The sequence below is a fragment of the Manduca sexta genome, chromosome 15 (assembly GCF_014839805.1).
Source record: "Manduca sexta isolate Smith_Timp_Sample1 chromosome 15, JHU_Msex_v1.0, whole genome shotgun sequence".
NCBI classification, from domain to species: domain Eukaryota; kingdom Metazoa; phylum Arthropoda; class Insecta; order Lepidoptera; family Sphingidae; genus Manduca; species Manduca sexta.
The window spans coordinates 12960732-12979855 of NC_051129.1; the positions used below are offsets into that span (position 1 = coordinate 12960732).

Below are 19124 nucleotides of genomic sequence, written 5' to 3' on the forward strand. Positions count from 1 at the left end.
GAAATTTTTCCTGGTAAAAGGCTCGCTACATGAGTCCTTAAGTAGCTGGGGAAATTATGGTGTGATGGCATAACTGCCAGCCGTCCTTCCCCGGACGTTTATCTATTGCCGGTCGCCATCTTTTTGAGCAATCTTTTTATTTACCATCAGGTACAGTGAGGTTACTTTGCCTTGCCCTCTATAACGAAATAGGGTTATCATGCAGAGCTTCATAATTAAGTGTTTTGTGTGCTGTTGTTTCTGTTATGGGCAATAAAAACACATAAATCCACAAAACAAGTAACTCTCAAAGCAAGTGACCTACTCCAAACTCCAGTTCGAGTCCCTCGAAATTAATATTTACAAATTCATCACTCAGTACATTTTGTTACAAAAAATCATGCATACAATTTGATTAGTCTGAATTGTGCCAATTAATTTTAACTTCGTACGCGAAGGTCGAATAAAATAATTGTAATAATAAACACTAACAACTGTAAACATAAAGATTGTTAGCGAAATAATTAGTGCCGGTAATGCGAATTGTGTTCTCGTAGATTTAACGAGTATCCACATAAGTTTTTGTAGCAATGATTTCGTCGCATATCAGATTAATCTTGGGTGCAACAGCTGCATCTCTGCTTTCCCTCTTGAACCTACTGGAGTGAACAATACCTTAACAATTTATCATTTTAAGACCTGAAATTTCTGCTAAAATTTTATCTTCTTTCTTCAGCCCTGATCTTGCTCTTAATTGGAATATAAACAAAACATGTCCACGAATATCACAGATACTTCGACTTAGGTTGTACAACGGGTCCCTTAACAGAGGTCAATCTCAACTGAAGAATGCTATGTTAAGCAAATTAACCAAGAAAAACTACACAATATTAGGGTCGAACCCAGGATCCCAGGATCCCGGTCTATAGAGCATATATGCTGCCACTTAACCAAGAAATGGACATCTAAGCTATTGGCATTTATACTGTATTGTAAATATCAGAAAATTTATATAGTTTAGAGAACTCTTATTTTAAAGCCCCTTATTACGCTCATTCCCTTGAATTTGTACCCATACTCCTACATAACAAAGGGAATACAAATAGCGAATTAGCATCGACCTACAACTCCCCTAATTTGTAAATTGTCGACCTCAATTTCATGTAGAGTCCCACAAAACTAAATTGGCCCATTGCCAAAGTCACGCCAAGGCCAATGACCGTCAATGCGACTGTAATCCAATGTCATAAACTTACAGCATGGCGGAATCGTCCTGGTGAATCAAGGGTTTTAGAAGGTACGAGAAACTGTCTTTGAACTCGTAATAATGAACTTAGCTATTAACCGTAGGTGAGGGTTTCAACGTTGGCTACTTACATTTTATGAGTTAATAAAACACCTGAGTTTCCCGACATTTGTGCCCGATATAGTCTATCTTATCTACAAGCAGGGAAATGTGAGCGCACTTGATGCACTTTTATCCACTTCAGGGATAAGAAACGTGACGTGTGGTGACTACAAAAGAATTTAAGAAGTTTTACCGTCTATTTGATCGATGCAAGAAGTTTTGTTCCTACATTTCTGGAAAAGATTTTCCACATTCTCGCTTGGTATCACACGCCTAGTACAATCTGTATTACAAATTCTAACATAGTTTAACATTTTATTAAATTACATTTGCGTGTGGATTATTAATTCAATATACGAAACTAAAAACAACACTAGGCGTGGTATTTGGGAATATTATAGTAGGGACCGTGTAACAAATATTAGTAGGTCAGCCAGAACTAAACTACTTAATTCTATGTTAAATAAATTCGTGCGTCAATTAGTAGCAAAATAAACCTCTTAGGGTCAGACGATGTCTTCAAATAATACTGTCATGTTGAATGAACTGAATTACAAACAATTATTTCTTCAATTGACTGTTTTAAGGAAATACACCACACGCCTATATGCCAAAAGGGGTAGACAGGGGTGTAACCAGGTCACCCAATTTAAGATACATAAATGTATATTTTTTTAGAGAATTTTAACAATACTTAATATGCTATTTCTAAACTGTGAATTTATTTTTGAAAGCTAATCGCCATTTACAACATAAATGACATGATAAATAGTTAATTTTATACATAAAGTATATGTTGTTCACCTGCCAAAACAAAAACAAAGTGTACGGACGAGCATTGGCCAATGTTTTATCAGATTCCACGTGCAATATAGGTATTTTCAGATTTTGTAGCAAAAGCAAGCAATTGAATTCGTTTTTCGATCCTGAAAGCTAATCAGTCGCAGCGTCAGAAAGTTCGTAATACCCCCGTGACTCAAAAAACATGTAAAGCCGTTGGTTCGGTGAGTCCAATTGGCGCCTAATCTCCCTCCAGTCATATCGGCTTGTCGTCTCCCCGGACTATGAGTGTGAAGGAATAGAGATGGGCCATCGTAGCCGAAATTCAGCTAAGAAGGGTTCCACAATCACAAACTGTCGGTAGTACCAACATACAGGAAAACACCGCTTGATTAGACTACAATTTTCATAGGAAACTTTTCATTATTACGAGAGTGTATCAAGCAGCCAGGACGTATTTGATTAATACACAAAGGACCGATTAAGCATATCCTCTGAGCAAAATGGCGGGAAACCATCATACTCAGCGATTATTACAATGTGACGGAGTAAGTTATGTCTGTTCGGGCCATACAATACATATTCTATATGTATATAATCAAACAGCATAATCCGTCATCTCTATAAGTACAATAAAAATAGAGTAATAAGAAAGAAGGGGTGACGAAAAATGAGAAAATTATAAAACAAATTAACTATTTTCGGAATTATTTTATTGTCAGCGCATAGTTTCGAAACTTTGTTCCTTTAAAATCGGGTATCGAAAAAGTTATCCACACATACGAAGTCTTGGGCAAAGCTACTTAAATAATAATTTTGTGGATTTTGCAAGTCAATTTGTTACGGATCACCCACCCAACAAGGTCAAAGAAGGCAAACATCAGGTATTTGCCCGGTCGCAAAAGTTAAATGAAATCATTTCTGCAACATTCGTGAAATCATTTTTAGGAAGCATGTCGTTTCATTTTGAAACGCGATGTCAAAATGACCCTGTATAAAGGATATTACGTATTAAATTATTCTTACCACCTAGTCTAGAAACTTCCTCTACTCAAGAGCGACTCAATCCCGTACTCACAACTAACAGTTGGCATAAATCTTTTACGAGTAATCCAAGATAAAACCTAAGTGAGGGCCGTCCAACTCAACGTCAAGATTAGATACCAACCATGACAAAATATTTTTATTGGATTAAATACCTATACATTGTAGAATACAGATTTGCGGATTTCGTGATAGTTGATAAGACAAATCGATCTATGAAGGTTGAAATTCGAGAATGCCGAACAAGATAGCACGTAGTAACCAGCATGACATTTAGTATCCGCCCGGATAGTAACCACCGCATACACGATGTTAAAACCCGTCATAATTACCCACATATGTAAGTGTGTCGCATCCCGGACTCAGCTTGTGTATATCCGGGTCCAATAGGCCGGGATACTTATGTCGACAGCCGAGGAGTAATCATCTCTCATTAGTTGACATTCTATTGAATACCGATCCACTTATCATCAGGTGCGGTAGGGTCAATTTGCCGTAGCAGAAAAAAAAAATTACCACGCTCCAATATGGTATTTGAATTACGTACGCGCTTAGTTCCTCATATTCTGAACTCATTGTCAGCGCGAAGATTTACCAGAAGAAAGAAAGAAGATCAGTTACAAATCATCGGTAAGGAATGTATACAATAACTAGAAACACTTCCTCTAACAAGTTATGATAACTGCAGATAATATAATACGCAATGATTGCAATTGATTGTCGGTGAATGATTCATAAATATTTATATGTGGTCTATTGGAAATACAATTCAGTTTAGTTATGTTAGATTGGCCTAACGAGCAAGTTGGTCTTCTGGTCCATCTAATAGGATGTTAATGGAAGTTCAAACTCTAGTTATACCTGTATACCTTTATTTTACCCGTAACAATAACAACTGATGAAGGAACCCGGCCAATATAGGGCCTTTTATTTTGCATCAATCAGAATTCTTATTCATACCTATGTTTAGTTTATTTTTTTTAATGTCCGCTACGACACTTTGGAAAGTTTTCAGAATTTGATTCTTATTAGCGAGACTATCGAGTGGTGCAATGATACAGTATTTTTGTCAAAAACAACAGATTCAATACCTGGTTAGGAATATTGATTTTTAAATATCTAATGTTGCAATTTAAGTTTTCATCAAAATCAATTCCCGGACTTCTTAGAGCATTTTCCACTGTTCCTCATCGTTTAGGATTTTGCCATCCATGCCTACTCGAAAAATTTGCCCTGTAAAGCACCCGATTTATAAAATTACATATTTGAATTTTTTTTATAAAATTGACTATACGGTTAGACGTCACAAATGCAGCTAATTAATAAATCTGCGTCCGTGAATTTTTATTAAAATAAGAATAACAAAAAGCTTTTCTAACTAAGAAACCACTAGAGTCAGAAGTTTAAAGAATTAAAAAAAAAAACAAAATATAAACTTAGATCAAATAATTTCTCCAAGTCAAAGGATTCAAAATAAAAAAAATTACTGATGTTTCTTTTATACAAACTGTTTTGAACACTGTTTGCATTCATGAAGAATTAACTTTTCAAACAATTATTACTTTAAAAACAATTCGAATCTAGAATACATAAAACTACGTTAGGAACTATGTAGTCTCACTTTAACGCGTCTTTCGTCGTCTACTTTAATCTATCACAGACAAAATGAATCAATTCAAGATCCATAACACCTATGAATTAGGACCCATTCATAAATCAGTCTAAGCCTAGAGCCTTATTAGTGAAGTAGGTGTTAAGTCTCTTTTGTTTACGTTCAGAATGGCTGCATATTCCACTCAGAGTGAGTGCTATAGGCCGTTAGATAATGATGACCAACAATAGAGTATGAACACTCCATTGTCGGTCATAGAATCCTGATATCGTGGACCGTCTATCTGGGCTTAAGTGCATCCAATTAAGGCCATCTTGCCGTTTAATTATACGCTTGGGTTATGTTTTTTGGACGTACATAGGTTGTGGATAATAGCATTTGTCGGAGATTTTATGCTTGTTGGATTTCGGATTGAGTATTGGAAGGATTATGCTTTGTGGTAGGAAAAAGGTAGATGTTTGGAAAGCGACGAAAATATCCTTAAATATCATGGAGTTATAGGTATATTATTGTATTTGGCTAATTATATTTGCTTAATGTAAATACCTGTAAAATATTGGTTCTAACACTATCGCCATATTTGTGATTAAATAGTTCATTCTATTCCAGTTTCATTGGGCTTCTCATATTTACAATATAATTTAAAGATTTATTGTCAGACATACGCAAAAAAAAATCTATGGCACTACCCTTTAATCTATCGTATTCATCAAGTCTGTACAATTTTCTGTTTTGCTTAAAGTTGATTTAAGATCATCTATCAAATGCTTTGAAAAGTTTAATCTCATATATTTTAATCCTTTTTGTTTTTTTATGGTTTTAGTTTTTGTTTTAGATTTTAATAATAGATTATAAACTCTTCAAATCCTTTAAAACCTAAATACCGGATAGCAATTAACGTTATCTATATACTTGTTACCAAAATTAATCATTGTTGTTCATGTATTTATCTGGCTTACCTAGCAATTTTAATTCTTTCCTTTTTTATTTCGCTTTAAAATTTTACATAGTACGAAACTAATTCTGTCAATGAACATTAACAAGTATTGAAACCAAAGAGGATGACACAGGATCTCAAATACTATGAACGGACAAATGAATGGGAACCAACAACTATTCAGACGTCACAACCGACGCCTTTGAGTGTATATTAGAGATCGCTTTCCAAGGTACCTCAAAGGCGTCTGCTGTCACCTTTATAGATGAGATGCCCTTTAGCAATATGTAGTAGATGAATGGTAATAAATTTGTCACTAGGAATACTAGATGAATAGTATTGAGGAATTCACCCCTTTGGTCCAGTGGCAGCGTATAAAAGCTATGATCCTAGCGTTCTTGAGGTTTGAATTCAAAGGCTATTTGTAACATGCTTTAAAAATGTATTGCGTTGACCTCACACTGAAGTGGGATAAGTATGGATAGAAGTAAGTGTTACGGAAGAAGATAGTGGTCTAATATGGATTAAATATTTATTTGCTTTTCTCGCGAATTAAATCCTTTTCCGTATTATAATTACTTGATTACTTTTTGAAACATAGATATCTTGTAAAAACCAAGTTCAGATAACCCATAACAAAAAAATAGGCATTATAAAGTTTCGATTTCATATTTCGGTTTAACCATATTATAAACATAGGAAAATCCTTTATTTTAATATCGCAGTCTTCCTTTGTAACTCGCAGAATAAATGAATATATAGCTTAACTTTTTATGAATCAAACCCTAGATTTATGACCACATTGCCGATAGTAAAGATGTATAAGATTTCGTTCAAACGAATTCGCAGTCAATTGCTAAAATTAGCCAAATCTGGTTTGTAAACAGTTTTAAATCACTTTTACCGACTTAACCACTAATTAACAGTTCCAACATCCAAATAATTAAATAACCGCAAAATTTGTTTATTATCAGTTGAAAATAAAACGAAATCACAAACACAAAATTAAATCTCTGGAAAGTAATTTTATCAACATAAAGTAGAATCCTGTATACATTACTACTACAATAATATCTATTATTTATAGAACTTTTTTCTCTTTCTGTCTTTTACTGTGTTTTTATATTTGATTGACAATGTTACCATAATTACTTAGGACATGTAATTTTTAATATTTCAAGATGTTACAGCACGGGACGTGTTCAAAGTACCATCACACTATTATAAGTGCTAACAACTCACTTTATTGTAGGAGATGTAGCAAAAATCTGGGTAATGTTCCTAACTTTATATTTATTCATGTATAATTCAGACAGGGGATTTGTACGCGTCTCATTCCATTTTATCAAAAGAGCACCGACAGTTAATTTATTTTACAATAGACGTCTATACCCTGTTGCGAGATTTTTATGGATTCCTTAGGTAATGAAAAATGTAATGGTATTAAAATTTACTGGTGGTAGGTCCCTCATATGTGAGAGTCCGCCTGTTTAGGTATTACCGCAATGTCTATTTTTGCGGCCAAGCAGCAGTGTGTAGTCACTGTTGTGTTCCAGTGTGAAGAACATTGTAGCCAGTGTAACTATTGGATATAATACAACTTGACATCTCATGGTCTCCGGATGGCGAGCGCAGTGGAATACCAAACACTACTTTGTAATTCAAGGTGTTAGACGGTGTTTTTTCTGTTTATGGGCGGTCGTATCACTAATTACCATTAAGCAAACGAGCAAGCTCGTCTCCTTATTCAAAGCAATTAAAAAAATGTGAAATGACTTTTACTTGACTATTACAGAGAAAGCGCAAGATAGCTAAAAAAAAGTTATATGAGTTATAGGTATCTTTACTTAGGAACAGTAAAAATAAAACTATATATAAATTATAAACTTCTCTATTTAGTTCATTGTAATTGACTGAAAAAAATAGTCGAAAAAAAGGTATTCCTTGTTTATATTTACTATCATCCATGATCCATCCCTGAATATAATACAGATCTTAACTATGCTAAGGTGGGCTGGAAATAATTATTCAACTGTTATTTGCCACTTCCAGGAAATTCCTTACGCTTTCCGATACTTATGACATTTGGCACTGTATTGAGGATATCGGAATTTGTTTTTATGCGTGCAACGATAGAAATATGTCGATTATTCATACATATTCTCATTTGTCGTAATAATATTATATTAGCCGTTTATTATATACTGCCACACTGCTGAGCACGGGACCTCTTCTAATACTGAGAGGGATTCGTTTTTTTCGTTAGCAAATGATATTTTGTGGCGATAGCCTAGTCGGGTGTGGAACGGACTGCCGAGACGAATGTCCGCAGGTTCAAATCTCAAGGGCACACAACTCTGACTTTTCTAAAAAAAAATCATGTGTGTATTCTTTGTGAATTTATCGTTCGCTTTACAGTTCACCGTTAAAAAAAACGGTTAACCGTTTCCTCACGATGTTTTCCTTCAGAAAAACATCGTGAGGAAACCTGCACATCTGAGAAGTTCTCTATAGGAATTTCGAAGATGTGTGAAGTCTACCAATCCGCACTAGGCCAGCGTGGTGGACTAAGGCCTAAACCCTCTCAGTAGTAGAGGAGGCCCTTGCTCAGCAGTGGGCAAGTATATAATACAGGGCTGATATTATTATATTATTATTATAAATGATATTTCGTAGAATTATCTCACTATAAAATTAAATATATTAGAGATAGAACGTGGTGTTTGACTATTTATTGCCTCAGTGCTTCGTCCAAACGAATAAATACGTTCATAGGCATAAGTATACTTAAAAGATCTGTCATTGAAAAGGATCCCAAGGCTGCACCCATTGAATGAATTGCTTATTGACATAACCTGAAGTAACATAACCTGAATATACGTTTTAAAAACATGTTTTTTCGTGCTAATTTTCGAGACGTTTTAAACGCTCTTGCAGAGAAAGAATACAGAGTAATTAGGGATACGTTTGATGGGTAAAAGACGCGCATTTAGAGAAAAAGTCAGCCATCAGAAATACAACTCCAATGATCATGAATCAGCGAATACGTCACGTAATATAATTTATAGACTATAACAATTATGACTTGGTTGCATTAATGCCATAAATCGTTTTTTATTGTCTGTTTTGTTTGTTTTGTAGACCAATTTGATTAGTACACTGGCATTTTTGGTGGCTTTGCTCGCGAACTCTCGCTTTTAGGCCAAGAAGCCTATATGTTATAATTGAGTCTTAAATTCCTATTATGTATGTAATCACAACTGCAAATTGTTCGCCTTTTGTCGTTCGTAATCATTTTATTAGGAAATGTAAAGTCCTTTATTGACTCGCATAATTAACATCAATTACGAAGTACAATAAGTAACTGCTCAGACTACTGAAGTAATATTTAGTTTGTGTAATAATAGAATGGTTGTGGAATTTTACAATAATATGGTTATAAATTACAAGATTAATATAATTAGTTCCTACTATGTTTAAATTATCAAATTTTAAAATATGTTTTACGGTTCCAATATAATGAATCCAGAATAAAATATTCGTATTTCAAGAAAAAAAATATATTCAAAAGTGATATACATCTCTTCTTTAATAAAATGAATCTTTCAAAATGCTTTTTTGCATACATGCATCGACAAATTAACGAGACAGAATATCGCTTACTTATTGTAAAGCAATCTCCATAGCCATTTTTCTTGTTATTTCTAACAAGAAAAATGAGAAATCAATATTTTCCAAATTTTATGAACAGTGCGCTATTCTTTAACATATTTATTGCAATATGATAAAATACCTTCAAGATTTTCTTCGTCCGTTTCAGCCATTTTGTTCAAAACTTATTCACAGACACATATAGAAATAAAGAAATATAAAACCATAAACACAAAACAAACTCAAACTCGTATAATCGTCAAAAACTTTGTCACGGTATCGCGAAGTTACGGGTATGGAGCGCGCGACCTCCCTACACCGACGTCGAACTACAACTGAATGAAACCTAAGAAAAACAAACAGCGCGCGGGAAAAATCGGTCTGCAATTTTATATTTCGAACGTTAATTTTGTTTTTTTTTTTATAGCTTTTTAATGCATCGTAAATGTCGAAGCGCAAAGGTATTTGACATGTACGGATTATCGTAAAAGAAATTCGTCTGGTATTATCGGCGGATGAGTGATTTAGGTTTATACCTGCCAGTTAGGATTTTCAGCCAGACTCAACTTCACCAACAAGGTTTTACTGCTATTCCCAAGTTCGTATTAACAATATCCCTATACCCTACATTTGCGTTAGATTATTTATTAATCCTTTTACTTACATACACTTTATGGGATTAAATTGTAACGTTCAGTCAGAATTTATTGCCGTCTATGGGGTTTTTAACTTGGATTAACGATTGTTGCCAATGTTTCAGTAAACGCTACAACCTTATAAAAGATTCTACCAAGTACTAGACCCAGGATTATGTAAAGACGTCTGCTATATCGTTTGCAATTTAGTTTATTAATAATTCAATTTTAAAGTTGATCATTTTCCATTTTAATATAACTAAAGTAACTAATACTATGAAATTAATAAGTACACATATTAATAAAACATATTTTAGAAGTTTACTATATATTTATAAGTTACATAAAAAATAAAACGTAATATATAAGTTCGTTTAAAATTAACGTTGAAAAGTAAAATATTTTTTACTTTTTGGGCCAGAAATGAACAACGAATCGTAGTTTATCGGTAGGTTTGTAAATCGAACAAATGGCGGTTTACCCGTAAGATATAAAAATATTATATGACTGCCTAAGTGGCGTGGTTGTATTACGGTACGATTGCAATCCTAAGGTGTCAGGTTCAAACCATGGGCCGAACAAAATGAAAGTGAGTTTTACCTGAGTAAAACTCACTTTCATTTTGTTCGGCCCATGGTTTGATACTGATATCAGCCTTGAATCTGCAGCTACCCGTTATGGTGGTAGGCTCCGACCTCTATAATATCATGGGACGAAATACACACAACGGAAAGTTGTGCACCAGTTGCGGCTCTGTCTACCCCTTCGGAGATAGAAGACGTGAGTGTGTGTGTTATAAAATCGAGATGTTTTTAACTTTACAAAGTTTACCGAACAGAAAATAACCATAAACTATGCATCGTTTACCAGATAAAGAATAGTACCCATTCGTACATCATCTCATTTAGTATGTATTTGAAGATTATTACTGTTCCATAAATCTATGCCAGACATTTTTATGCCAACTTTGCAATCTCATCAATTAAAATTCTTCAACAAATCAACCACTGCCAAATATTTAATGATAATTTTTATGTAATATATTCTGTGCGCAAAATTACACGACAAACTGATCCCACTGTACCTGATGGTAGGTGGAGTGGGATTCGATTGAATGCAGCATTGGAATGGAAGAATGGAGCATCGTGGTTATGCTACCAATCTTAAAGGAAAGAAAGCAATATGGATTTCGGACAGAAGGGAGGTTTCTGCGTCTCGTAAAATCTCGTTCGCTCTAGATTATTGTGAGATAGTGTTACTATTTCGAGCTGAAAATTCAAGTGCAATATAGTCCAAATATCACTAAGCGAGAAACATTGAATAAAACTTATATAGGTCTGCCTACTAATTCATAAATCTTCAACATTTTTAAAAGCAAAATTAGAGAAGATTGAATTATAAATCTAATTTTAAGTGGCAGTAAAATATTTCACAAGAGCACAAAGAGTGTTTGTAATTAAAACGAATTGCGGGAATACGACGTGAAGAATCAACAAGCGGACCTATTTTTGTCGGTTGAGTTAGCAACGATGACGTCATGTTTGTCATCAATATGACTGGTGGGAGGACACAGAACAACAACCACCACATTAGACTTCTCTCTGCAAAGGGAACCGGCGACATAATGAAGTAGACAAGAGATTTTTGTATGCTGGCAGCTTTCAACAGATTGGTATATGAAGAAGACCTAAGTTTAACAGTCGTCTTCTCATACATACAGACATAGTATCACGCTTCTATCCCATAAGGGTAGGCAGAGGCTGTGGATTGCCACTTTTCACGATTCTGGCATATTTCTCTCGCTTACTCCACCTTCATCAGTATTTTTATGTATTCCCGCCGGTTCAGGGGACTTCTCATGGTTGATGGAATAACTACTACGGTTTTTTGCTGTCTACATTTCACTCCAATAAGTGGCCAGAACAACATCAAGTATGTTGCACAACGGATTAGGGTGGGTTACTACGACTGGCTGTCTTCCTGGTATTGAGCTTATTGAAGGGACCGTGATAAAACCGTACTGTGTTACAAATTGCAATCAGGAGCTGTTTGGACTGAAAATCGCAATCTGGCGCTTTCAGTCCAGACAACATTGGGAATCTTTATTTGTAACTTGAAGATCCAGTTAACCACGTTAATCCAATGATGACGACGATCCTCAGTCATGAGGGACCGACTACATAGAGAGAGAAGATCAAGGTGATGGTAATGAAAGTAATTGTCTTAGTTGGGCTGAACTTTCTGGATTTTTTATATTCGATATTTCTCAGGGGATGAATATCTTTCATCGACATGGGAAAAGCTCGCAAGAATTACTCTGTCACCTACCCTTTTGGGTGATGCAAGCGTGAATCAATATGCAGAAAGTCTAACGTGGGCATGCGTTTATGACGTCAATTCCAGGTTAGTAACATTAACACAAATCTAAACAACGCTTAATGCACCAACATTTCGGATAACAGACAGTTGGGCACAATTCAACAATTTTCAATATCGTATTGTTGATCACTTTTGTGCACATTTTTGATATGGAATTTTATATTTTTTTTTATAGAAATTAGCAGTCATTCGCCTGATTCTAATTGATAGGTATTGCCACGTGTAAATAACTGTGTTCCGTGGGTAAATAAAAGTTTACTTATATACTAAGTTACATGAAAAATATAATAGTAGCAGCATTATTTGAAAATGCCCAAACCAAAATTGCAAAGATGGCAATGCACAGCGCTGACATCTACAATTAACTTTTGCTTACGGTCTGACCGCATGAAAAAGTTTTGCCGGGATAAAAGTCCCGCTACATAGTTTCCCGATATAGAAAGTAGCCTGTGTTCTTCTCAGGGTCTGAAACTATCTCCATACCAAATTTCATTGAAATCTGCTGTTTTTGAGTTTATCGCGTTCAGACAGGCAAACAGATAAATTCTTTAGCGTTACATAATATCAAAGATCATAGGTAATAATATTTAAAACTACGCGCCGAGGTTCGTCATTATTATGTTATGTCAAAATATGGTATTCTTAAACAAAATATGTCACTATGCAGAGAAATCAGAAAGACAGGAATTGAAATTATCAAAGCTGATATTTGAATCCCGTGTTTGAATCATACTTCCGTAGTGACGTTCAGTATTATGATATAGCCAAATCACAATAATTCGAGATGAATCACGTTGAAATTTGAAGACATTGATGCGTTTGTGACTAATATGTTTTATACGGCGCATGATGTATTGTTGAAAATTTCACCTCGCCCTACACAAATCTTAAATATTATGTCGATATAAATTGTAATATTATTTAAATTAAACAAAAACAAATGCTACCCATAAGAATTTATGAGATATTAATCTATACCTGGCCCAAATTTAACAAATGGCCTACTGTTTTTTGATAGTATTCCATCAGACTAGTAACTTGGTCATCTCTTCTCAGCTGTATTAAAAAAAATCTATTAATAATGTTACTAGCTTAATGTAAAGCAACTGGTTTTAAAGCTTTTATAAATACTCAAAACTCCTGCAATTTATCCGTTTGACGAATTCCGAACAATATTTCATTCATAAATTGGTCAAAATTACTCATTATTTACGGCTTGCGGATCCAAAACCCGTTTGATGCCACAAATATAACGAGATTTGTCATATCCTCTTCCCGTGAATATATTAATAAGGCCTTCACAGCCTAGGGATATCATATACTTCCCAATTTGTCACATTTCTCCCGAGATAATGTTATCCCGTCAGGATTTTGAAATGTAATATATAACTTCATATTTTTCTATTGGTACGGATTAAGTACATTTCGTAGGGTCCATTTATTCTTGGATTATCAAAATACAACGTTCTCAATTCAAAAATTGTGAAAATATCCAAACATATTTGAAAGCGAATCATGCATTTATTGGTATATGTTTGAATAAAAATCGGGCACATAGATTATCTTGAATAGTAACATAGGTTTTATAAAGTTAAAATATAAAATTCGCATGGATGAAACTCCGAAGCTTGTAAGCTTATCCTATTTCATCGAATCACGAATATATAGTCAATTTAAAATATATGTATATATATTATTTGATTATAACGTTGTTTTTCTTTGACTTGACGCCCTGAGAAATCGATATCTCAAAACGCACTTGGAGACTCCAGCTTATAAAGAAAAATAAACTGAGCTGTATTAACAAACTCAAAGACAAACTCTCGTAAAAGAACTGCTACGTAATTTTACAGACAGTTTTGGTATTTAATTACAAGCTTTCAATCAAATTTCATACACATTTTTAGATACTATAATTATTGTTTTGGATATTTGCCAAATCTAAGAAGCTATAAAGGGGGTATCATTCCCCTTATGACCCCCACTTTTTGAGTCTGACACTCTTAACGCTGTAATGCCGAGACGTAATAAAATTACCTAGTCTTGCCATAAATATTGTAATAAAGAAAAAAGAAAATTGTTAACTGCAAATAACATTTATTACTTTTACAGTGTGTCAGTTTAATACATAAATATAAAACAATTAAAAATATAAAAAGCTTATTCGAAGTGGTCTCCATTGGCTGCAATACAGTCCTTTAAACGATGAGGCCAGTTATCAATAGAAGCACGCACTCTTTCCATGGGAAAATTCTTCACTGCCAATCGTATAGATTGTTTTAGGGACTCCAAATTATCATGGCGTTTAGAGCAAGCTGTACTCTCTAAAACTGACCACAAATCATAATCCAGCGGATTAAGATCGGGACTAGACGACGGCCAGTCTTCAGCTCTGATGAAGTCCGAAACGTTCGATTCCAACCAAGACTGCGTGGACCGAGCTTTATGACCCGGCGCCGAGTCTTGCTGGAAGGACCATACTTGGTTATTGAACATGGTGATGTTAAGGGGCTTAACTACCTTCTCAAGAATGGTATCTTGATACACTTGTGCCGATGTTTTGATACCTTTTCACAAAAATATGGCTCAGTCACTCCTTCATAGCTAACACCCCACCAAACCATCACTGAAGTCGGATAATGTCCACGTTGCACTCTGTCGACTAATTGGGAAGCTTCCTTAGAGCTTTGAGCATAAATACGGTCATTTTGTTTGTTAAAATGTTGCTCAATTGTAAAAATTTTCTCATCCGTAAACAAAATTTTTCTGTGACCTCCCTTTGCGTACCGCTTCAGTAGTTGTTTCGATTTTACCACCCTATTCTTCTTTAAATTATCAGTTAAGAAATGGCCAGTGCGTCTCTTATAGGCTGCAAGTCCTAAGTCATCTTTTAAAATACGCGACATGGTTCTAGGTGCTATCTTCATTTCCCGAGATAAAATCTTTTGCTTTCGGACAGGATTTCTTCGAATTCTTTCCCTTACTGCTTTGACCACCTTTTTCGTACGAACACTACGTGGACGGCCAGATCTTTTCTGTCACAAACAGAGGAGGTCTGATTGTACCTATTAATAGCCCGGTACACAAACATTTTACTAATACCAAGTGTATGGAGAGTTTTAAAAATTGCATTTGGCTCCATACCTACTTTGTGTAATGCTATCACAGCGATTCGGTTCTCTTTATCACCCCACACCATTTTAATATCGCAAAATATTTTACAATGTATTGGCGCCAAAATGAGAAAACACAATGAACAATCGTATAAAAATGACAGATTCGAAATTCAAATGTAATATTTTTTTATAATTAAGTGTAACAGTATTTATGGCCAGACTAAGTATATTGCGCACGTACGAGATTGTGCCAATTTTTTTAATATCACAGTATGGGAATGTAGTTTTATGTCGTAACACACATATTGTAAAGCCATCCATTCATCAAGCGACATTTGAAACACTTGTATTGTTAAAGCCAATGTAACTACTGGACATAATAAGACTTAACATCACACGTCTCAGGATGGTGCGCGCAGTAGAATACCAAACAATACTTTGTAACTCAAGGTGTTCCATGGTGTTTCTACTGTTTATGGACGATTCACTTACCATCAGGCGAACGGCAAGCTCATCTCGTCATACAAAGCAATAAAAAAAAAACTTATTCTCACGCCTGGAAATGTTCCACATCGGGATTCAATACCTAACCTGTTACTAAGTGTATAAGGATACTTGTCTCATTATCATTCATGTATATTCCCCACAGATGCAGAAGTCTAGGTTGAGATCGCCACCTCCTACAAGCATCCTTTTTGTTTGACTATCGACGACGAACTTGCCATTCCTCTGGTAATGTATTTACCCTCTTTCCGTCAGGTCACGGTTTTTTTAGTACTCTCTGCTAAAATAAAATATGTGCGACACTAATCATTATTAAAGAGAATGTTGAACTAATTGTGCGTTGTTATTGCGTGAATACATGGCTTTACATAATGACAAACTAAAGCTTCAATCTAGAAGTTTCTATTAACAAAAACTAATATAAAAGTATGCCTAAATCTCATCTATTCTTCGGGTGTCGGTTATCTTGTCGTAGTTTTCTAAATTGTCCTTAAAGAGCAACGTAATAAAACAATTTTTGGTATTATTCATTGCGCATAGTCATTGTATTTCTCTAATTTGCGTATGGGTGTACAATTGTTAAATAAGACAAAAGGAATAAATATATTGATATAAAAACAATATGTTTTATCTATAGAAATAAATTGCTTTTCTTTACTCATTGTGATTTAGTTTTTTAAATAATAAATAAATGATTTATTATTTCAAAAACCAAGGCTACAGCGTGTCGCATTTCGGACGCTAATTATAACAATAATTTGCGTCCGAAATTAGTCCGTTTAGACCTCTATAATTAAACGGTAGTTATTCTTCAATCCTTTGGGAATTTCTATTGGACATACAACTAGGAAATACATAAATGTAACCACACGCAATATTTTCATAGGATATAACAAATTTTCAATATACTTTATTTAGTCCAACCCAAACCATCTGTTTTTCCCAATAAATTTTCTAAGGGGAGAAATATTATTATAGACATCCCATTCCTACGTGACCAGAGCCTGAGTCATGCTACATTTTGGGAGGGAATGGTTTACTTAAGATTATTCATTATATTTATAGGGGTAAGTACATCGTAGTCCGTTCCGAAAGATTCATAAATTGTTTGTTTATATGTAGGGATTAAATGTAAGAAACTGGAGCATTCCTTTTTTCTTTCTTTCATTCTAACTGAAAGACTGTGGCACAGTAGCTTCTTGAAAACATGACATTGTGCAATATTTTCTGAAATAGAACATGCAAAATAGGAAAATTCACGAGGCAGGGGTCCAAGGTGGTTATTAAAAGCCATAAATATTGCACGCTACTGCACCCACTGTATCATTAATGCACGATCCACTACAAGAACAATATAAATCGTTGCCATGTTTTACCTTATAAAATTATTTTCTGTGGGAGAAGTTCCAGATATCTTTTGTTCATAATGAGTACCGGAGTGGGGTTTTGGAATCTGTTGTACATACAATACGGCATCACGCGGACGCTATTATTATTAAGAAAGACAAAATAATATTTCTGGATCTTCTAGCAACTACCATGTCGACTGTCGCCACCCTTACTGACCTTATCATTGCACTTACTGGCCGTGGAATTAAGGTTAAAAAAATTGGCAAAATCTCGTATCAAAATCCAGCAACAACAACAGCGAATGTCCAGTCGCAAACGTATTTATAATTTCCAAGATTTACGCCAAATTCTTATACATCCTATAAACGCTAGGTCGCCGTGGGAGGACATCTTGACTTTTATACAAGCGTGGGTTGAGTTCAGCGAACGTGATAGTAAAAATTTTAGCATTCATTAGAAATGAGTAATGCTGTTTAATTCAAATAGTCATTTTAGACCCTATCAGTTATCGCGCTTCATTGGTCTAGTGGCAGTGTACGGGCATTGTTACTTCTGGGCTCAATTCCCAGTGACGCTTTAGGTGTGTTTTTGATTCGACAAGACACTCCAGCTTACTAGTATGTGAAAAACCGTCTGGGTAGGTACCTGGTCAATTTCTGCCAAGCAGCAATGTACTTGGAATGTTCCAGTATGAAGGATATTGTAGCGTAATTACTGGGCATTATTAGACTAACATCTTATAACTCAGGGTGACGAGCGCAGTGGACTGCCAAGCAGTACTTTGTTACAAAAAATCCTGCTAGTGTTACTACTATTTATCGGCTTATTGCTTACCATCAGGCCAGCAAGATGCTTGTCTCATTATACAATTACATTATACAATTTTAATTGACGATAAATATTGCGATATGCGCTAACAATGCTCCCACAAAACCAGCTCTTAGTAACATGAACAAGATCTAATCTTGTAACGAGTGGGATCCGGCGCGAGTAATAGCTGCAATCACTTAGATTCAACAGAGGCTTATTTATGACCTCTAATACACGAGTTCCCTGCTAGACACGAGTGAAGAAAGTGACTTCAAGGTCTGTAGATAAGATATATACATTTGTAGATTTTTTATTTTGTTTGACTAATAAACACAAGATAATTTACATAAGAGGGCTGGATGTATAAAGCAGCAGACTGGACTCTGTGGCGTACCTTGGAAGAAGCTTATGTCCAGCAGCGGACTGCAACGGGCTGATGATGATGATGATGATCTATCGGCTTATTTATTAACTAACAAGTCACTTGAATCTAAGTGAAATCCACAATAAATAAGAGATCCATCGCTCATAAACATTAAAAAAGTGAAGAAATATACTTTGAATTCGTCCCTATCTAGCTTCACCGCCCAGTGTCTTTTAGCTTACAGGAATTGCAGTGGTTGATGTGAGGGCGGGATTAAACAGATAAAAGGTATAATAAGTACTTATAAATTGACAAATAACTTCTAAGAAAAGTACTTTCAAGTACACAGAACGCAGCATATCCATTTATAAAAGCAGAATCTAATAAAAGCTAGTAAAAATGGCCCGAATAATGGACATTTCGCAATAATAAACTCCGTACAAACAGACATGATCTAATATTGGCCGAGATGCGATGCGTGACCCCAACCTTGTATCGTGAACTTCACCAAACGAGATAGACGCTCCTATTAAATTGTATAAAGGTGGTGGCACACCGAGTAATCAATGTGTTTGTTCATAAACGGAATTAGATACTAAGTTACATCCCGATCTT

At 34.9% G+C, this 19124-nt stretch overlaps 1 protein-coding gene across 2 annotated transcripts in view; it reads right to left on the bottom strand.

Annotated features, from left to right (window-relative positions):
• Positions 1-19124, bottom strand: part of LOC115452886 (adenylate cyclase type 2) — a 210285-nt gene that overhangs the window by 169463 nt on the left and 21698 nt on the right. Inside the window, exon 1 of one of the 2 annotated variants that reach the window (XM_037438849.1) lies at positions 9494-9672. The exons of the other annotated variant lie outside the window; for it this stretch is intronic. Within the exon in view, the coding sequence (XP_037294746.1) occupies positions 9494-9524 (31 nt within the window). The 5' untranslated portion in view covers positions 9525-9672. Of the gene's footprint in view, positions 1-9493; positions 9673-19124 lie in introns of those variants that run through there. 2 annotated transcript variants of the gene reach the window in all.